The sequence below is a fragment of the Anguilla anguilla genome, chromosome 6, assembly GCF_013347855.1.
Source record: "Anguilla anguilla isolate fAngAng1 chromosome 6, fAngAng1.pri, whole genome shotgun sequence".
NCBI classification, from domain to species: domain Eukaryota; kingdom Metazoa; phylum Chordata; class Actinopteri; order Anguilliformes; family Anguillidae; genus Anguilla; species Anguilla anguilla.
Genome location: NC_049206.1, coordinates 7,071,913 through 7,090,981, shown reverse-complemented (window position 1 = coordinate 7,090,981; position 19,069 = coordinate 7,071,913). Strand labels below are relative to the sequence as shown.

The 19,069-nt window shown below is 47.1% G+C and overlaps 1 protein-coding gene across 5 annotated transcripts in view; it reads right to left on the bottom strand.

Moving 5' to 3' along the window:
• Nucleotides 1-19,069, bottom strand: part of astn1 (astrotactin 1) — a 323,396-nt gene that overhangs the window by 231,313 nt on the left and 73,014 nt on the right. For all 5 annotated transcript variants that reach the window (XM_035422531.1, XM_035422532.1, XM_035422533.1 and 2 more), the window contains one exon: nt 18,118-18,305. In XM_035422531.1, the coding sequence (XP_035278422.1) occupies nt 18,118-18,305 (188 nt within the window). The remainder of the gene's footprint in view (nt 1-18,117; nt 18,306-19,069) is intronic.

Here is a 19,069-nt window from a genome sequence, read left to right as displayed (position 1 = left end):
AGGGGGGGAGACAGAGGGGGGGGGGGGGGGGGGGGAGGAGAGACATCATTTTGACATCTAAGTACCCAAAAGTACCCAAGACACAAACAAATATATACTTAATTAAATAAATAAATAACCCTCTCATACCACGCCCCCCCCCCCCCCCCGCCCCCCACCCTCATAGCCAACGCACACCTGTACACCAGAGAGAGAGGGGGAGAGAAAATGTGAGGTAGAGAGAGACAGAAATAGAGGGTGAAAGAAGAGAGAAAGTCATAAATAGAGAGAGGGGGAGAGAGAGTGGCACTGTCAACTAGGAATAATAAGGTAAGAAAAACATTCCTCCATTAATTACACAGGATTGCCCTAAATTTCCAGCACTTCCAGATCAGGAAATACTGCCAAAGCTTCCGGGAGAGAAAGCGAGCTGCAGCTCAATATATAACTGTCTGCCATAACCTGAGGAACAGTGGAACAAGCTACAAACCAGGAGAAAATAACCATAAATAATAATAATTGAATTGAACTGAATTGAAAGCAATGCCTGCTCCTGAACATTCACATCATTAAAACAAGCACAGAAAAATATGTCGGAACACGTTGTGTGGGAGACAGCCACAGCAACTTTGGTTTTGCTCGAAGTTTTGCACTGTTCTAAGCACAGAGACTACAGTGTAAACTAACTGCAGGAGATGTTTGTCTGTGAGCACACGCTGCCACGCCTGTTTTCACTTGCACACAAAATCTCCGACTGTTCCCCATTTCAGCACAGCAGGCTCAGCAAGCTGCAAAATGTCTTACGCACCCCAACACTTCCTGCTAGTTAACACATCACTGAGCTCCCCAAAACTGCTGTGGGCACACAGCTCCAGTGCACTCATGCACACGCACACACACACACACACACGCACGCACGCACACATACATATACACACATGCCTGCGCACCTACACACATACACATGCAGGTAGGCAGGCAGGCACACACACACACACACATGCACACACACACGCAGGCAGGCACACAAACACACACACACACACACGCGCGCGCGCACACACACACACACACACGCACACGCACACGCACCTGGACTCAGCAAAGCTCAGCCGGCACTTCCTGCTGCAGGCACTTGTGCATGATGTCCCACTACCTTCCTGCTCACACACACACTGTAACAGGACCAAGAGCCCAGGATGTGCTGGATTTCACACAGTTACAGGGACAGTTCATAATTCACACACAACTGATGACAAAACTCCCTTTCCCCACTGCGGATAAACGCTGATGGTTATTTACATTATAAATGACACTGCAGTTGCAAAGAACACGCTTGTTATTACATCGTTTTCACGAGGAAGGACATATTCATCTTCAATGTGTATTACCGAAGGCATTAATTAGATGCATTTTAGATCATCGCTTTTTTTAGAACAACTTGTTTCTTTAATAAGACCATAACTTATAAAAGTTCACAGTGATGAAATTCTCAGAAATACAAGGAGAGGGAGGTCTAATATAAGCGTTTAATGTTTGACTGACAGGCATGCAAGTGCTTGGTGAGAGGAGTGGCATAGTCTATATAGGGCAGCTGATTCTCGAGCCATATGCAATTCCTGTAGGAAAGACTGCCATGGATTTTTCAGCTGGTCCCTTCTCTATCTGTTACCCAGGGGTAACCAACCCCGTCCCCGGAGATCTGCCGTCCTGTAGGCTATCATTTCAACCCTAATTTGGCACACCTGATTCTGCTAATCGATTACTCAACAAGATCTCTAGCTGTTGAATGAAGTGTGCTTTGTTAGGGATGGAGTGAAAACCTACAGGATGGCAGGAACAGGGTTGGCTGACACTGCTGTTACCCTCTCTGTACCCTAAGTGGTCTAAAGCAAAAAAAAAAAAGCAAAAAAAAAAAAAAAAACTAAATGGGCTAAATGTCCCTTTCTCTTTTTTTGAAAAATAAAAAATAATAAGAACAACTTACAAATGAGCCCGCAGCTGTCTCTATAGACCACACAAGGATCCCTCTGGAAAAAACACACCAAATGTATTCACGCCTTTATTACCATGCAATAGCCATGTTATACGAAGCCTATGCGCACGCTTGGTTCACAGCCAGAGAGACGCTGAGGTAATCTCTAAATTGTACATGATCCCTGTGTCACATTTAATTACCGCAAATCTCATCGTTCGGGTCTCAGTGATTTTCACAGAGTTTCTGTGCGACCGGCGATACCGTTCGTCATTACCGCGGTCTGGCGGAACCATAATACGGGGGGGGGGGGGGGGGGGGGGAAGAAAAAATCCAATTCAAACACAAAAGGGTTCTGAGGCTCGACTTGAAAGCGTGAGATCCGTCCTCATCCTCGCGGAGAGTGAAGAAGGCTCTTCACACACACAAAAAAAAAAAAGTAATTTGCGTCCGTCGTTTGCCCACTCCGGCGTAGTCGAGGATGATTACAGACGACGCGCTGATACGGGTCACTTACGCTGTAAAATCTGCACGCTCCACGGAGGAGGGGGCGGGATGATGCCCGGGCATAATTTGAGTCGTGTTGATCGTAGTTTTCCCGCTGTTTTCAAAGTCATTACACTTGCGACCGGGCCCCCAAGTAATGGGCTTCCCACAAACAGCCGCGTAAGTACAGTAGAGTTAGCCAAGGACAAAACTGGCATCGCGAAGAAGATGGCACAGCATGGCACTAATGTTCCTGGTGAGCCAACCTCATCAGAAGGTGAGAGATATCTACACCTCCGGCAAACGCAAAAGAAAAGGTTCTCGCAATGTTACTGGAATGTTCTGTTGATGTTAAAACACGGCCAGCACGTTGGAGCAACGTTTGGAGAACGTTCTGCCTCAGCTGGGACATCGAAAAAAAGCGGACTCCACGTTGATTCCCATCTGCAGTATCATTAACAAGCACACTTCCTTCCGTTTGCTTGCCATTTTGTCAAATTAGGGAACCTGAGTAGCATCTGGGTCTAAACACATCTGTCACACCACAGCTAGGGGTGAGAGGAGTACCAGCCCATTCCAGGCGCTATTAGAGTTCCACAACGATGGCGAAGGATGCAGTAGCACTTCCAGTGTTAGGGGGGTTTTATTAATTACAGCGCCGGGCGATAACTGTGCTCAGTGTAAAATTCCCAACCCGGTCAATACAAATGTACTGACTATGCACACTACATACACTAGCTCGGGCTACTGCAGCTAGCAGCTAGCAGTTAGCATTTGTGTTGGTGGTTAGCATAGGCCTACAGTCCACTCCACTAAGAGCAGCACTGAGCATGTTGCCCCCCCCCATACGCAAAATAATAAACACCATTCTTGCCATCATTGTAGATCTCTAATAAAACCGGGAGTGTGTGTGGGGGGGGGGGGGGGGGGGCGCACTACCATCACTTCAAGGCACAGTGTCCCTACGTCATACGTCTCCGAGCCCGATTTGAATGACACAGTTAAACGAGGGGTTAACTCTGAAAAGAACAAAGTGGAGAGAGGGGGGAGGGGGGGTATGGGGGGGGGGGGGCAGAGGGGAGTTCCAGATCGTGTCCTCTTTCGGGATAATCAAAGATCCAAAGCGATAAAGACGGAGTAAAATGTCAGCTGGCGAAAGCCCCATTACAGACCGTATATGCTATCTGGCTCACTGAATGCTTTTCTTTTATTACCCAGCCGCCTTAGCACTTATTGGTGAGGCAATAATAACACTTAACAACCGAGCCCTTTTCATATTTATTGCCTTGGTCTTTCTTCATTGTCCTGTGGTGTATATCAATAAGGTGCCTCGCATTTATGCTAAGGGACAAAATAAAAAAAATAAAAAAACTGATTCTATCAAGGGCAAGTGCCGCATTACATCCCACAATGCAATTTGGCCTCCGAAAACTGAGCCTGGGCGCGGACGCCGAGCCAACCCTCTGCGGCAAATTGATAACTGGCGGCCTGTTCGATTCGGCGTGGATGAAAATTGAACTCAAACTGGACTGACTGATCTGCATTCACACGCAAAAAAAAAAAAGAAAAGAAAAGAAAAGAAAAAGGAGTTCTGGACTAAGCTGGAAGGAAAACTATCCGTAATCAATTAGGGCCTTGCGGCCATTCAGAACAAGGGCGTAATGGAGAGAGAGAGAGATAAGGGGACTTGCCCTTCATGTCCGCACACACACACACACACACACACACACACACACACACACACACACAAAGGACACCCAGACTTGTGCTCATAATCCATTCAGGTATGGGTGCACGCCGCTGTTATTCCGGCACTGATGGTGCATGAAGAAACTTAATAACGTGTTTTATGTGAGCTGCGGCAGACACTCAAACAGCTTGACATTCGCAATTAGAGACATGGATGGGGGTGGGGGTGGGGGGCTGCCGAAAGGTTTGGGAAAGATAATATGAACATATCCATTTCAGGGTCGAGAATTATCGCCGCAAATAATGAATTATACCGGTGGCTTATATACTGTAGTGTATACTAGCAAAATAAAAGCTTCAAAATAAAGATAGCAACGTGATGGCTTTATACCACAGTGAATAACAGCGCTTTGCCATCTATGCTAGCATTTATTAAGGTGTTATGACACCTTAATAAAGGTGAGTTACAAACAGACACATAAACATGGCCGTAAAGCCAGTCAGACTGAAGTGTTATGGTACCGCATATCATATTCACAAGTGCCTATAAAACAGCAACAAATAATTTATAAAAAGCTTAGGATACATATAAGCTTGGAGCAATCAATTATTAACGCAGAGAAACAACAAGCTAGCAAAATTTTAAGGGGAGACATAACCAGGTTTTTTCCTGCACAGGGAAACCTTTGGTGTGCACCAAAGCAAAATTTGCAAGCGTCAAAGCAGGAATAAAGGGGAAATAAACAATTTAAACGACAGAATATTATTTATTTGGCAGCAGTGATTGATGAATACAGCAGGAGGCAGGAATACACCCTGGACTGGTCGCCAATCTATTGCAGGGCCCAAACACCGTTCACTCACACACTCACACCGAGGGGCAGTTTAGAGTCTCCAGCCCGCCGTATGTCTTTGGACCGCGGGAGGAAACCAGACTACACGACAGGAAACCACGCACCCAGCTCAGTACCTTCGTGTAGTGACGCGGCGGTGCTGTCCGCCGCACCACCGTGCCGCCCATCTTTGTGTGCAGCGAAGGTTTAGATCAGATATTATCTAGTTTGTGACCACCAGCTGATGTACAGGAGGTCGTATAGGAGCATTTGGGTGATTTTTATGACATAACACAGGTTCACAGTAAAATGCTCAAACTCATACACAGTTCATACGACTCCACTGCAAGCCAACAAGCCAGAGTGGACTCACATAAACTTTGCCAGAGTTTAATTAACAATGGACATTCTACTGTGTCCATGTTGCACATCGCCTTACTGTACCGTACGGTCTGCAGAAAAGATCATATCCCGGTCTGAAAGGGCGGGACCTCCAGGCCTGGTGTGGCTATCGATTTCAGCTTTGCGAGCACAGCTCACAGGGAAGCCATAAAGGGGCTGTGCACAGCAGACCCCGCAGGTAACAGAGACTGATTAAAACGGCTTTTCATCGCCAGACAAATCAATATTCAGTGTTTATCCAATGCAAAGCAAACAAGCAGATCTGATTGAAGAAGCGATTAAAAAATGAACGAAAACAATACTGTCTCCATTCCGCCGCGTTGTCGGTAAAAGGAGACGGCCGTAAACGAATCCGGACGCACACGAAAGGCGAGCGGAGGTCTGTTATTAGCAAGCCAAACACATTTTTAATTTTGTTACAACGCTGCGTTAACGAGGACGGCACGGGTGTGCAGGGGGGTAGCGCCGCTGCCTCGCGGCAAGAAGGTCCCGGGTTCGGCCGAGGTCTCTCTGTGTGGAGACCGCACGCTGTCCCCGGGTCCGCGTGGGTTTCCTCTGGGTACTCCGGTTTCCTCCCACAGTCCAAAGACATGCAGGCTAGGTTAATTGGACAGTCTAAACTGCTCCTAGGTATGAGCGTGCGAGGGAATGGAGTGTATGTGCCCTGCGATGGACTGGTGACCTGTCCTGGGTGTACTCCTGCCTCTCGCCCAATGCATGCTGGGATAGGCTCCAGCACCCCACGCGACCCTGACCAGAATAAGTGGTTCAGATAATGAATGGATGTACTGCGTTGTTTAGGAAAAACAAATTTCAGATACCACTCTCCTTTTTTAAAAATACACTCGAACAAATCACTTTCACCTTGACATTGAACTTGTGCTTGTTTTGTGAATAACAAAGTGTACAACTTTTTCTAGTTGCCCAATTTGTATGTGTCCTGTATGCGGAATAGATAATACTGTCACACGGGTACTTCTGCTACCATCCAGGCCACACGAAATGTGATTATGCAAGGCACTAGTGCCACCATTAAATAAAAATAATGAATTAATATTTCTGATTACATCTGAAATGGAATGCAAAACACGTGTAAGAACTTTCCAGAGTTCCTTTATATTAGTACAGTTTCACTGTCCTTTTGATTGGCCCAGACAGCAGTGCTGTGCGATGAAGGAAGTTTATATATTATTATATATTCTTCTTGACCTCTCAGCTGCCTTCGACACCGTTGACCATCCTACATTCTGTCTTCCCTGACAGAATTGGAATTTGCGGAACCAGCCTCAACTGGATTGCGTCCTATCTCTCCGGCCGCTCCTTCCAGGTTGCCTGGGCCGGTGCAGTGTCAGCTCCTCGTCCCTCACAACTGGGGTCCCTCAGGGCTCTGTCCTTGGTCCCTCCTCTTTCTCTGTATACTAGGTCCCTTGGCCCTGTTATTGCCGCCCATGGCATGTCATATCATCTCTATGCAGATGATATTCAACTTTTCTACTCTTCTCTCCCACAGACACTCAGGTCTCCGATCGCATATCCGCCTGCCTGAGTGACATCCAGAGCTGGATGACCAAACACCCAGCTCAAGCTCAACACAAGCAAAACGGAACTTCTCCATATTCCTTCTCTTACCCTCCCACTTCTCATCTGCCATTTCTTTAGGAGACACTCCCCTACACCCTTCGCAGAGTGCCCGAAATCTTGGAGTTGTGCTGGACAACAGGCTGGCACTCTCTGAGAATATCGCGGCAACTACCCGGTCGTGCAGGTTCATCCTGTACAATATCCGCAGAATAAGACCACTCCTCACCAATTATTCCACACAGCTCCTGGTCCAGGCCATGATACTGTCACGTCTGGACTACTGCAACTCCCTCCTGGCTGGCCTCCCAGCATCAGCCACCAGACCCCTTCAGCTCATCCAGAATGCAGCAGCACGTCTGGTTTACAACCTCCCTCGTGACTCCAGTCACTCCCCTCCTCATCTCCCTCCACTGGCTACCAGTGCAAGCTCGCATCCGGTTTAAGGACACTGGTGCTTGCTTTCCAAGCAGTCAAGGGGTCAGCTCCTGGTTATCTGCAGAAGATGATCAGACCCTACAAGCCGGCCAGATCGCTCGATCGGCTACTACAGGGCGGCTGATTCCTCCCCCCTACACGAGCAGCAACAAGGTCTCGACTCTTTGCAGTTCTGGCCCACGATGGTGGAACGATCTTCCAGTGGAGGTCAGAACAGCAGAGTGTCTGAGCACCTTCAAACGGAAACTCAAGACGCACCTCTTCTCTGTATACCTCTCTCCTCTTCCCTAAACCCTCTCCCATAACTATTAAAAAAATAAAAAATAAAAAAAAAAAAAAAAAAAATTTTTTGGTCAGACTATCTTGTTTCTCCTTACCTGTATGCTACTATAGTAAAGGCTTTTTATCTACATTTTATTCAATGGACTTAAGTGGACTTGATCCTGAGTTTGGTTACACTGTGTATTAGTCGCTCTGGATAAGAGCGTTCAGCTAAATGCCTATAATGTATAATGTAATGTAATATATGCTCCTGATGAGCTGACGTTTACAGTGGCAAACACATTTACAAATACGCTGTCTGGACTACAAAGCAGTTTGTACGGGGACATTTTTACAGTGTTCACTTGTTCAGTTTATTTATTCTGACTCATCACTTACTGTTATGTTTAGTCATTAATGACTAAAGCTATAATCAACAAAAACCTGATGCATTTAATCCACGGCTTAAATTTAATTTGCAGTGCCATCATTTGTTCAGTATGCAACAGTGAGCTATTGTAAGCATGGTCTAAATTCGTGGTGAGATCATCAGTTCCATGAATCAGTTCGCCACTGGCAATCTATGGTAGCCCATGTGTTCCATTTGACAAGTTTCTGGGGGTACCCCTGACAGAAGGGGTATAATTCATATTATTATAATGGATTAGAAATTAATGCTTCAATACCTGAACAGAATTTAATTTAATTTTTTTTTCATCAAAGAAGAGTGTTGCCATCTTGAGAAGGTGTTTCAAATCTCTTGCAGTCACAACCAATGGCAAATTATTCAACAAGAAATTCCCTCAAGAATACTCATTTTATGTGCAATTCAGTTTATTGAAATTTTGAAGCTATTCCTCGTTTCGTGTTATGAAAAGAAATTAAATTACAAGTCACTCTTTGAGATAGTAATCAATATTTAATATATGTTTTAATATCACTGCCGATCCATTGGCTTATCTTGCACTACCGGGACAGGTTTTTAAATATTCGCAACCTAAGAGTTTTTGTATTCTTATCAGCGTTTTCTTATATTCTTATATTTCTTATATTTTCTAAATGAGAAAAGTCAACGGAAATCCCTTCGGTCCAGGTTACAAATGAAAGAGAAGAATACCTCTCTTGTAATGCCAAACGCACATTTATTTATTTTTTCAGAAAAGCAAATACTTTTCACTCCACAATTCATTTTTTTTTTTTTTTTTTTTTTAAAGTTTACATATTGCTCAGAGTGACAGAGGGAGCAAGTCTGCAAGCTATGTTTAACGATGTTACATTAAAAACCTATCTGTTCTTTCGAATATTTCATGCAATGATTTTTTTTCTCCCCCAAAAAAAGAATCACCTTTCCTTTTGTCTGATTAGTATTCTGTTTAAATAACCACTCGTGGTCTTATCTGAAATCTCTACTACAGGGCCTGGCACGCTAGCTTTCGGCTTGCCTTCATGACATGGCTTATCAGCAGCAGCAGGGTACTGTACATCAGTGAAACTCAGCCTGGGAGTTCATTACTTTACAGACGAATCCGAGCATGGATTAAAGCTCCCACACCCGCTCGAACAGCCCGGCACACGGACAGCTGGGCGGATGAGTCTCTCTCTCTCTCTTTCTCTCTCTCTCTCTCTCTCGTCCACCTCTTTAATTGAGGAACAATACGCCATGAGCAGGAGCTCTTCATGCGCGGAATAAATTACCGACTGATATTCACAAGAAGGCTCTCATCAAAAATCCGAACGACGGCTCGGCTGGACATCTTCGCCGACCGCATTATGAAAACTCCCCGCAATCAGGCGCTCGCGGCCACAAGACCAGGCCTGAATCTCAAACGCTACTAACGAAGGATTTTCTTTAAACTGCTGAAGGTACAGGCACTAGAGAGAGGACTGACTGCACAGAGACCCCGATCGAAGCTGGCGTGTCACTGAGCACCTGAACCCCACAAAGGCACAGGTGAACTCACAACCAGAAAAAAAAAACTTTCGTATGGATTTTCCTGCGCTTAAGAATTAATCTCGGTTGCATGAGCGCGACACACAAACACAAAACAGCTCCCTCAGCAAAAATCCCCCCCCCTCCCCCTCCCCCACCCCCACCCCCACCCCCTCCCCCTCCCCCCTCCCCCCTCCCCCCTCCTCCACTTACTTCCCCTGAACTCCTAAATCAAATAGCATGACTTTCGCGGAGCAGGAAGAGCACTACGCCAAACCTGATTAGGAGGGCTCTTTGATTCGTCGGGAGGCCCTTGAAAAACGATTTCCGTGGCAGTTTGTTTGAGAAATGCGATGTGATTAGCAGACCCCGGGGACCAGCGCACAGAGAGAGAGAGACGCGCGCTGGCGATGCTCCAGTGCCCAGGGACTCGTTACCCGCGTAAAGATCAGACCCCGACGAGCCTAATCACGTCCCCCCGTTCAGCCTTCAAAACCTTCAATAACGTTCCGTTCCGTTTTTTTTGTTTTTTTTTTTGATATGGATGATCGTGATTATGGTGTGAAAAAGCTTCTCGTTTGGGCAAGTCGATATTCAGAAGGCACGGCTGAAGAAAGCGGATTTTTCCCCCAACTTTTTTTCTCGCTCTCGCTTTTCGTTTGTAGTCAGGCAGGCATTTCAATACAGACTTCTCCGCGCATTAAGCCAAAGGGACATTGGAGTGGGGGGGGGGGGGTGAGCCCAGAGGACTCATATCTGATCAGGGTGACATTTGTGAAGCAAATGACAGAGAGGCAGGAGGAGGGAGAGCCTTTCCGTTCCGGGCACATGTGCCGTCATAAAACAACATTATCAGGCACTCAAAGGCAAGCGCCAGCTTTAGGGGGGGGTGCGCTTTTCGGAAAACTCACAGGCTCACATACCGAGCGGGACCAGGCTTAAATTAAATCCCTGACTCACCTTGCCAATTAAAATTACCGTCCTGATATAAACTTCAAAGGGTAAAAAGGATTTTTTTTGGTTTGTTTGTTTGTTGGTTTGTTTGTTCGGTTGGGGATCAACAGTTTGACTTTATAGACGTCACACCTTATCAAGAGTGTTAACTGTTTAACCGGACAACCAAATGCCAAAGTGCAGGCTCAACAGCATCAGGACCCAGATGTTCATTCAGCAATATGAGTACGCCAATCCATACAGGGTTACTTGGGGCTTTTTCTGAGGTGTTTATTCCTGGTCATAACATTTTGGTTTTACTTTGTTTTAATGGCAGTTTGAATTAAATGATCATCACATTCCACAGGACATTCTATTCCAACTGCAAAGTTACCATATTCCTGTTTATAGATTACTGTTTATAGAAAACCATTTGTACATCACATACACAAAAATGTCACAAAATGATATACAATAATAATTAAAATAACACATTCAAATGTAATAATAATAATAAAAGTAGTATTAGTAGTAGTAGCAGCAGCAGCAGCACTTTTATACTGTTTATACTGTAAAGGGTTAAACATGTTTGGTACAAAAAGTCAGCTTTTATAAACCGACAAAGCAACATGACTTTGTAGATGTGTTCTATTCCAGTTATAATTCAGGTCTAATAAAGACATTTTTTTCCCTAACGTCTGGTTGTGTCTCTTGCAGAGGAGTTAAGTTCCACTAATTGTCTCAACGGTGGAGGGGAAAGTGTTAATTAGGCCCCTAACCCCCCCCCCCCCCCCATCTTCTCATGAGAAACGAGAACAAAGAATTACAATTACAGCTCTATCAAGACACGTTGATGTGACAACCATTGACCTCCCACCAATTTATTTTCGGTTGCATTTTTCTCTAGAGCGAAACACCTTCTTTTTTTTTTCTCCCCCCCTCCGAGCACCCCACCCCCCCCCCCACCCCCAACACCATTTTGTGTAAACTTATAGTGGGCGGGAAGCGCACACACACAGCCGAAAGCACCCGGTGGAATCCCTGAGGAGGAGTCGTCAGTGTTCACTCGGCTGAGGAGAGGAGCAGGGCCGCTGAGCGGCGACACGAGCGGCTCGCGAGAGGGCCCGGGCGCTCGGCGTTACCGCGTCAACGCGGCGCGGTGATGCCGCTACGCTCGCCCACGCCGCGGGCCGCTCGGCGAGGGAACGGGCGCCAAGGCTCATCGACCCCTCGCCGCCGCTCGCAATGGATATTATACAAAAGCCGAAAAAAATGCCTTCGCCCCCGGCGTCTGTTTAACCGCAGGCTTCCCTCTTTCAAGACGGTAAAACACAACACCCCCCCCCACCCCCCACCCCCCACCCTGACATTACTCATAGTTATTGGTCACAATCAAAATTCCCAGCATCCCCCTGGGAACAGGAAGAAAGGGAGCTCAGAAATACATCATTTCCAGCTTTGCGACGGCTACCGTGGCGATACTCTGATATATTGATCCAGAAGGGCCGGTTAATGGATTGAGCGTGCAGTGGAGGGTTTTTTTCTTTAGCTCCCTCTTCCCAGGTTAACCTTGGAGGTGTCAGATGGAAGGGAAAGCCGATGCAGGAAGCATTAAGGACCAGGGTCCATCGGAAATCGCTACGGAAGGTCAGCGTTATTAAAAAATAAAGATAAAAAAATAAAAATGGCGGACAGCTGCTCCGCCTCGCAGAACGGCGGCTCGTAAAAAAAACCGCGGCGTACGCCGGGCCCGATGATGAGTAATGTCGAACCCGCGGCACATTAAGAACCCCCCCCCCCCCCCCCCCCGCAGGAATAGCCCCTGCCAATAAAGCACATCTCCCTCGCCTTCTCCCTTTTGTCCTTCCACCAAACGGGGCGTCTGTTGTTAACGCTCCATTGTTTTACTGCTCGCTCACGCGCGCCAGCCAAAGAAAGGGAATCGATTTCCCCTTTATTGCGTCCGCTAACCCGCTACTCCCCAATTTCTTAAAGCCCCTGCTGACAGCCCGGCCCGGTAAACGCTGACCCTCCTAATTCCTGGCGAGGTGGGACGTTTTAAATGCGGGTCGTACAGGGCGCACTGGAGGAGGAGGAGGAGGAGGGCGGACGCTAACAGAGTCGTGCTAACACGTGCGATGAAGACCACTCTGCTGATGAAGACCACTCTGCTCTGCCCTCGACAAAGAAAGGCTTTAATCGCGTTTTATGGTTGAGATTTAACAGTCAAAACAAGCACAGCTGGACTGGTTCAGACCATTCAGTCAAAGCTGGCTTTGCTAAACATAGAAACTAGTCTGCTGCACTCTAGTCTGTTCTTTATTTTCTTGCTGTCTTTTGAACTTCAAGAATGCTAATATCAAGGCAAAAATATCTTGATTGGCGTCACCACATACATACCCCCACACACACACATAGTTTGTTGTACATTACTGTAGTGAATCGTGCTTTGCCCTTTTCTGTACTTTCTGTTCAATAAACTTATTTCCAAGGTTGTCTGCATTAATATTACTCTTTGTTGAGTTTAGTCTGCCACTGCTAATCAAAAGGACTCCTAAAATACCTTCACCTCTTAGCTGAATCATTTATATTAATTTGGTATTAACGGAATACATAATGTTAAGATTTTGTTAAGATTAACTATTAATGTGTCATTTTAAAAACAATTAAAGCTGTATTTCCTTAATGGGACTGATTTATTATCCTTAAATTACCCCACCATTTGCAGAAGGATGGCACAACCATGTCTCCGGCGTTAAATGGTGCCCTGTGTGAGTCATAGAGGTACATCTTCTACCCAATTAAATGACAACATCAGGTATATATCAGGCAAAGTTTAGCCAATGCCAAGTCACAACCAACGGGAGCCACTCATAACTGTATTAGACTGTCGTTGTGAAGAGCTTATAGAAACTGCAATTAACTGTTTTAATTGGCTACCTTTGCACGTGTAGCATGATGAACGTGTTTGGATAGATTCAGACAGGGCTGGTTCTGGAGGTCGACAGTGGGGTGCAGGGGCTGTGTGCGTGTGTGTGTGTGTGTGTGTGCGTGTGCAGAGGCAGAGGACCTGGGGCAGCACACTGGGGAATTCCTCCAGCCCTGGTCCTGCCGATGGCCTGGTCTGGAGTTGCACTCCATTAGTCCAGAGTGCTGCCTGCTCTTCCACATGCCCACACACACACGCACACTAGCACACGCCAACATATACACACACTGTCTCTCCTCCACATACATGCACACACACTCTCTCACACACACAAATCCACATACACACACACGACCACACACCCCCACTCACACACAAAGCCACTCACCCACACGCACTCAGCCACCTACACACACACACACACACACAAGCACACATGCACACACACACACGCCATAGAGTGTCCTCTCCCATGCAGTAAGGTGGCTCTGACAGAGTATGGAGTAGCTGAACGACTCACAGATCCCTGCCCTGGTCACTCCCCCCTCCATTGAGACCACCAATAAACACAGGGGGGGGGGGGGGAGTGGGGAAGAGAGGGCTTCTGGGTAATCGGCTTTCAGCAAAGGCCCAGCATTCCCTGGGGTCGCGTGCTTCTATCCCACAAGCCCTCACCTGCGGCCAGTCAGCCGGAACACAGCAGTCCACCCATTACGGATGAAGGGTCACAGGCGACCGGAGGGAGAGTGGTCACCTTGCGGCGAAGCCTGCTCTCACGCACAAGCAGAACACTGGCGCTGCACGCGTACCCTTTCTGCCGTCCGAAAGCTACAAACGGAAGTGCGCGTGTCCGGCAGAGCTGGGGGGGGGGGGGGGGGTCCAGCGCAACCGCCGCTGGGCCGAGACGTGGCGGTTCCCGGGACGGCCCTCTCCCCTCCGCCTGTCTGACCGCGCCCATAACCGCCCCACGCCGAGAGTCCGGAGAGGCGGACTGACCGGTAAACGGCGCGGAGAGCTCCTCGCCGTGGCGACGGTGGGTGGTTTTGGTGCCCGCCGGGCAACACTGCCAAACGCTTCAGAGGTCAAGGAAGCAGGAGGGGCAGAGGCAACAGGAGCCCAGGGGGCAATCTGGAACATACCCACACGCCCGACCCACCAGCAAGCAAGCAAGTACATACACACACACACACACACACGCACACACGCACACGTACGCACGCACAAACACACACACACACACACACACACACACACACACAAACACTGCAGACAAAATCAAACATAGTGCAGAAGCCATCTGGCAGTGGGTCTGCCCTATCTGCATGCCAATCCCCACACACCAACAGCTCTGTGTTTGGACTGCAGAGTGAGACGAGAGGAGAAGAACAGAGAGAGGAGGAGAGGAGAAGAATAGGGAGGGGAGGAGAGGAGAAGAATAGAGAGGGGAGGAGAGGAGAAGAATAGGGAGGGGAGGAGAGGGGATGGAAGGGGAAGAAAGGAGAGAAGAGGGGAGAGGAGAGGGGAGGGGAGGAGAGGATAAGAATAGAGAGGGGAGGAGAGGATAAGAACAGAGAGGGGAGGGGAGTAGAGGAGAAGAACAAAGAGGGGTGGGGAGGAGAGACGGAGAGGAGAGGAGAGGAGAGGAGCAGAGGCTGCCTCTATAAGTGCGCAAACCAAATGGATGTAAAGCTCGATAAGGGAGAAACCAGGAGAAACTCCAGCGTCTGGGGCCGGCCGATATGAGGAGAGGGAGCGAGGCCGGGGGCGAGATGCCCTGTTTTATCACTCCATCCCAGAGATGCGTTCCCCCAGAACACAGCAGTGCACGGTCACAGCGCCCACTGCACATTTCACAGGTACTACTGAGCGTGCAAAACAAATTCTACATAATATGTCAGCAAAGCTTCCTTTTTTCCCCATTTCGCTGCTAACAACACATTTTCCAGAGTGGCTGAGTGATACGGTAACACGCGGTACAGAAGAAACATCAAGATTCTGAGCCAATGAGCACAAGACATCATGCGCTGCCTTCGCGGGTCCCTCAGCCAATCAGAAACAGGGATTTCCACGGAATAAAATAGCCGTGGCACTCGTGTGAATATGTTTAAATACAACGTTCCGTAGGTTTGGTTACAAAGGAGAACCTTAAAATTCACTGCCCGAAGTAGGCATGCGTCGGTCCAATGGAAACGCCTGGCATGATGGGAAAAAAAAAAAAACCTCATGAACAATACAGAGTTTCAACAAAAAGAATAAAAAATGTTTTCTGTAATGTCACACATCACACTACCCATGAAGTGTACTGTCACTGACTGATTCATGTTAGGCTTCATATGCCATGTAAAATCCCTAGAACAAATGTAGTGTTTTATGAAGGATGACATGCAAATTATACAAACTCCTATTCTCCACAGTAATGTCATGCATAATGCCATTTGCTTCAACAATATAAAATGGCAAGGCTGTCAATTTGACGGTATTCACTTCTTAAAAGGATATTTCTCCGCTGCTTTGAGAGATATGTATTTGCCCATCCGTGACCTTTCCTAAATATTTGTATTTAAATGCATTCATTTAGACTGACAGGATCACAAATAAGAAAAAGCCATGTTCATTTTCGACTCGCGCACGCCAAGGGAAAATGGCAGCCATTTTAATTCATCCTGTTTGTCAAGCGTCGTTATTCTCTCCAGTCTTTTTTTTTTCTTCAGAAATAACATCCTGCCTTCTTAGTAAATTCTCCCATTTCGCTCGCCACGTCACCTGGAATGAATCAGTTTCTTTGTTTTGAAGACTGAAAAGAGGCTTTTTTTCCCCCCACTCACTCAGTTCCAGTAATTTATTTATTTATTTTTTTTATATCTCAGTGCTTCTCAGTTACGTCTCTCAGGTCACCGAACAGCCACTGAAGCAAGTCCGCTTTTCCAAAGCGCTCTCCTCTCAGTCAGTGACAGTTTTTCCCGCACCATAGAATCACAGCAAAGCTGCTGTCAGTCAGAGGAGGAGCACTTCTCTCACTTAAAAACAGACAGGATTGTGGGTAATCTGAGAAACCTTGGCAGGCTTACGCCAGCCATACCCCTGGCAGGTGTAACCGTGTCCTGATGCTACAGACTCAAAATACTTGTCAGCTAATAACAGCCCACGCACGAGCGTGTGAAGACCTGCATTCGATGGATTCTGGATTCAGTCCATAGCTCTGATATTCATACAACAGTTTGGCCAATTGCATTTACTGACCATGTAACTCGCCAAATTGGGTTTGTGAAGAAAAGCAAAGTTAATACTTTACGCTTAAGCCTAAATCGAATTTAAGGACAAATGTTGAATCCAGGTCTTAAACTCAAATTTTTACACACTTGGGCTTTGTAGAGCGTCATGACGTTGTATTCGGTTCTGTACATTATTTCATGCATATTTGCGGTTTGCTGGTTTTTTCAGAGTGAAGGACGCTCTGGTTGTACGAACATTTTAAATCACTTGGTCGGAGTAAAACAGCTGGCATCAGAAGCGAGCCCTCCCCTAACTACCTGCAGAGTGACTTGCATGACCGATACTTAAGCCAGGTCAGCCATGCCAAAATCGCCCTGCGGTTGTCTACCCGAGTCTTCAGTCGCACCGGTTCTCGCCTGGACACAACAAGAACGCAGACTGAACGTCTGAAGTCCGCTTCCCTTTCTTTTTCTTAAAAATATGTTTCTTGGGTTTTTCCTTTATTTGATAGAACAGTGTAGAGAGACAGGAAGAACTAGGAGGAGAGAGAGGGAGGGAGAGACGTGCGACAAAGGCCGGCGGTCGGATTCGAACCGCCGCCGTCGCGGCTCGCATCGAGCACGTGGTTAGCGCCCTACAGGTTGCGCCACTGGAGGCCCATCCGCTTCCCTCTCTCATCGGGAACACAATACCTCCTTGATGAGCAATTAACCTCAACAGCAACAATGCGTTTGGTGTTCAAAATAGAAGCTGGATGCTCTAGCACGCACGCTGTTTTTGGGGCTGGATCTCTGATTACCATTTGTGCCTTTCTGTTTACTCGAACGGGACGTCGTTTCCTGAACCCCGTTTTGTATTCGTAATTGCGGGAGTCTGCCGTGGTCGCGATGCCGCGTAAGAACGTAAGTGGCCTGGAGGAGCGAGGTAATTTACAGATCAGGAGAGTCACATTCAATAGCATGGAGCTCTTCTAATACCGCAACACAGTAAATAGTCCACTGTTAATTCAACTTTAACGGTCCTAACTGAACTCCAACATAACATCTAATGATACCGGTTAAGGTTGAATTAACACTGGCCATTTTGCTGGGTACTCATACTTCAATTACTACCAGTACCATTACTACTTCAACTACTATCAGTACTACTACTACTACTTCAACTACTACCCATACTATTACTACTACCTACAACCACCAAAACCTCAGCAGAACAGTCAATGACTTGTCAATCATGAATTCCTAAATTTTTCACAATCATTAATGCCCAAATCTTCACAATCAACATACCATTCCTACCAATACTAACGTTCACACGGTCACCAGTTTAATACCATCAATCAAGATAACCCCTCTTCATCCTTCCCCTGCTCTTCACCCTTTCATACATGTTCTGTGGTCACACTCATCTTTCTCCTCCCCCCATCCCTCTCTCTCTCTCTCTCTCTCTCTCTCTCTCTTCCTCCTCGTACCATGACGGAGATGTGCAGGATGCGGAGCTCCTCCTCGGCGGAGTCGTTGGCGGGGTAGTCGGTGGGGGCCAGGCCCGGCAGGTTCTGGCCGCCGTCCTGGTGGTGGATGTGGAAGAGCAGGGTCCCGTTCTCCAGCCACTGCTGCCTCCAGCGCACCAGCGGGATGTCCTCCGAGTTCCCAGAAATCTCTGCGCCGGGGAGAAGAAAAAAAAAAAAAAAAAAAAAAGCAGGATGTAAAGCGCGGGATGTTAGCGGTAGCGCCGATATATACCCGAGGCCAAATTTCGAGGCCTAAGGGGCTTATGGGTTTCCCGTCAATGACCCGCCAATTTAGCCTTCAAAACAAGGCGTGACTGAAATAACGAAACTAGCCAATCAATGACATAAGTATGTGGCTCAAACAAAAAGCACTCTAAAAATCAGCAGGTTCTGCGACCCCCCAGCAGTCTGGAGATGGACACCGCTGTATTAGGCAGTAGGAAGTGCAAAATTAGTTGATTTTAGAGAACTGTGGGGCACCGGTAATGTTCACAATTTTTCAATTTATTTTCATTGCCAGTGCAATTACTAGTTGATTTATATCAGCGGAGTCCAGTTTTATCTGACAATGGCTCACGCAGGTGCAGGTGTTAACAGTAGCCTAGCATTAAAACACCTGGTCCAACTATGGTCTTCAATCAAGATGCAGTTTAGTCCATCATAATGAGGATGCAGGGAAATGGGTTAGGGTTAGGTAACTAGGAGGTTGGGCAAGTCGAAAACAGCCGAGGAGGGGAACTGGACTGGACAGCAGCACTCCAAACATTCCATATAGGCCGAGGTTTGAGAATCGATGGCCTGATACCGGAGAACCTTCTAAAATTGATGTGAAACGGCCTTCTATGAATGACGTAGCACAAGCAACTACAACTAACGGAAACGTTAACAAGCCGTTTCCCCCTACGGGCATGGG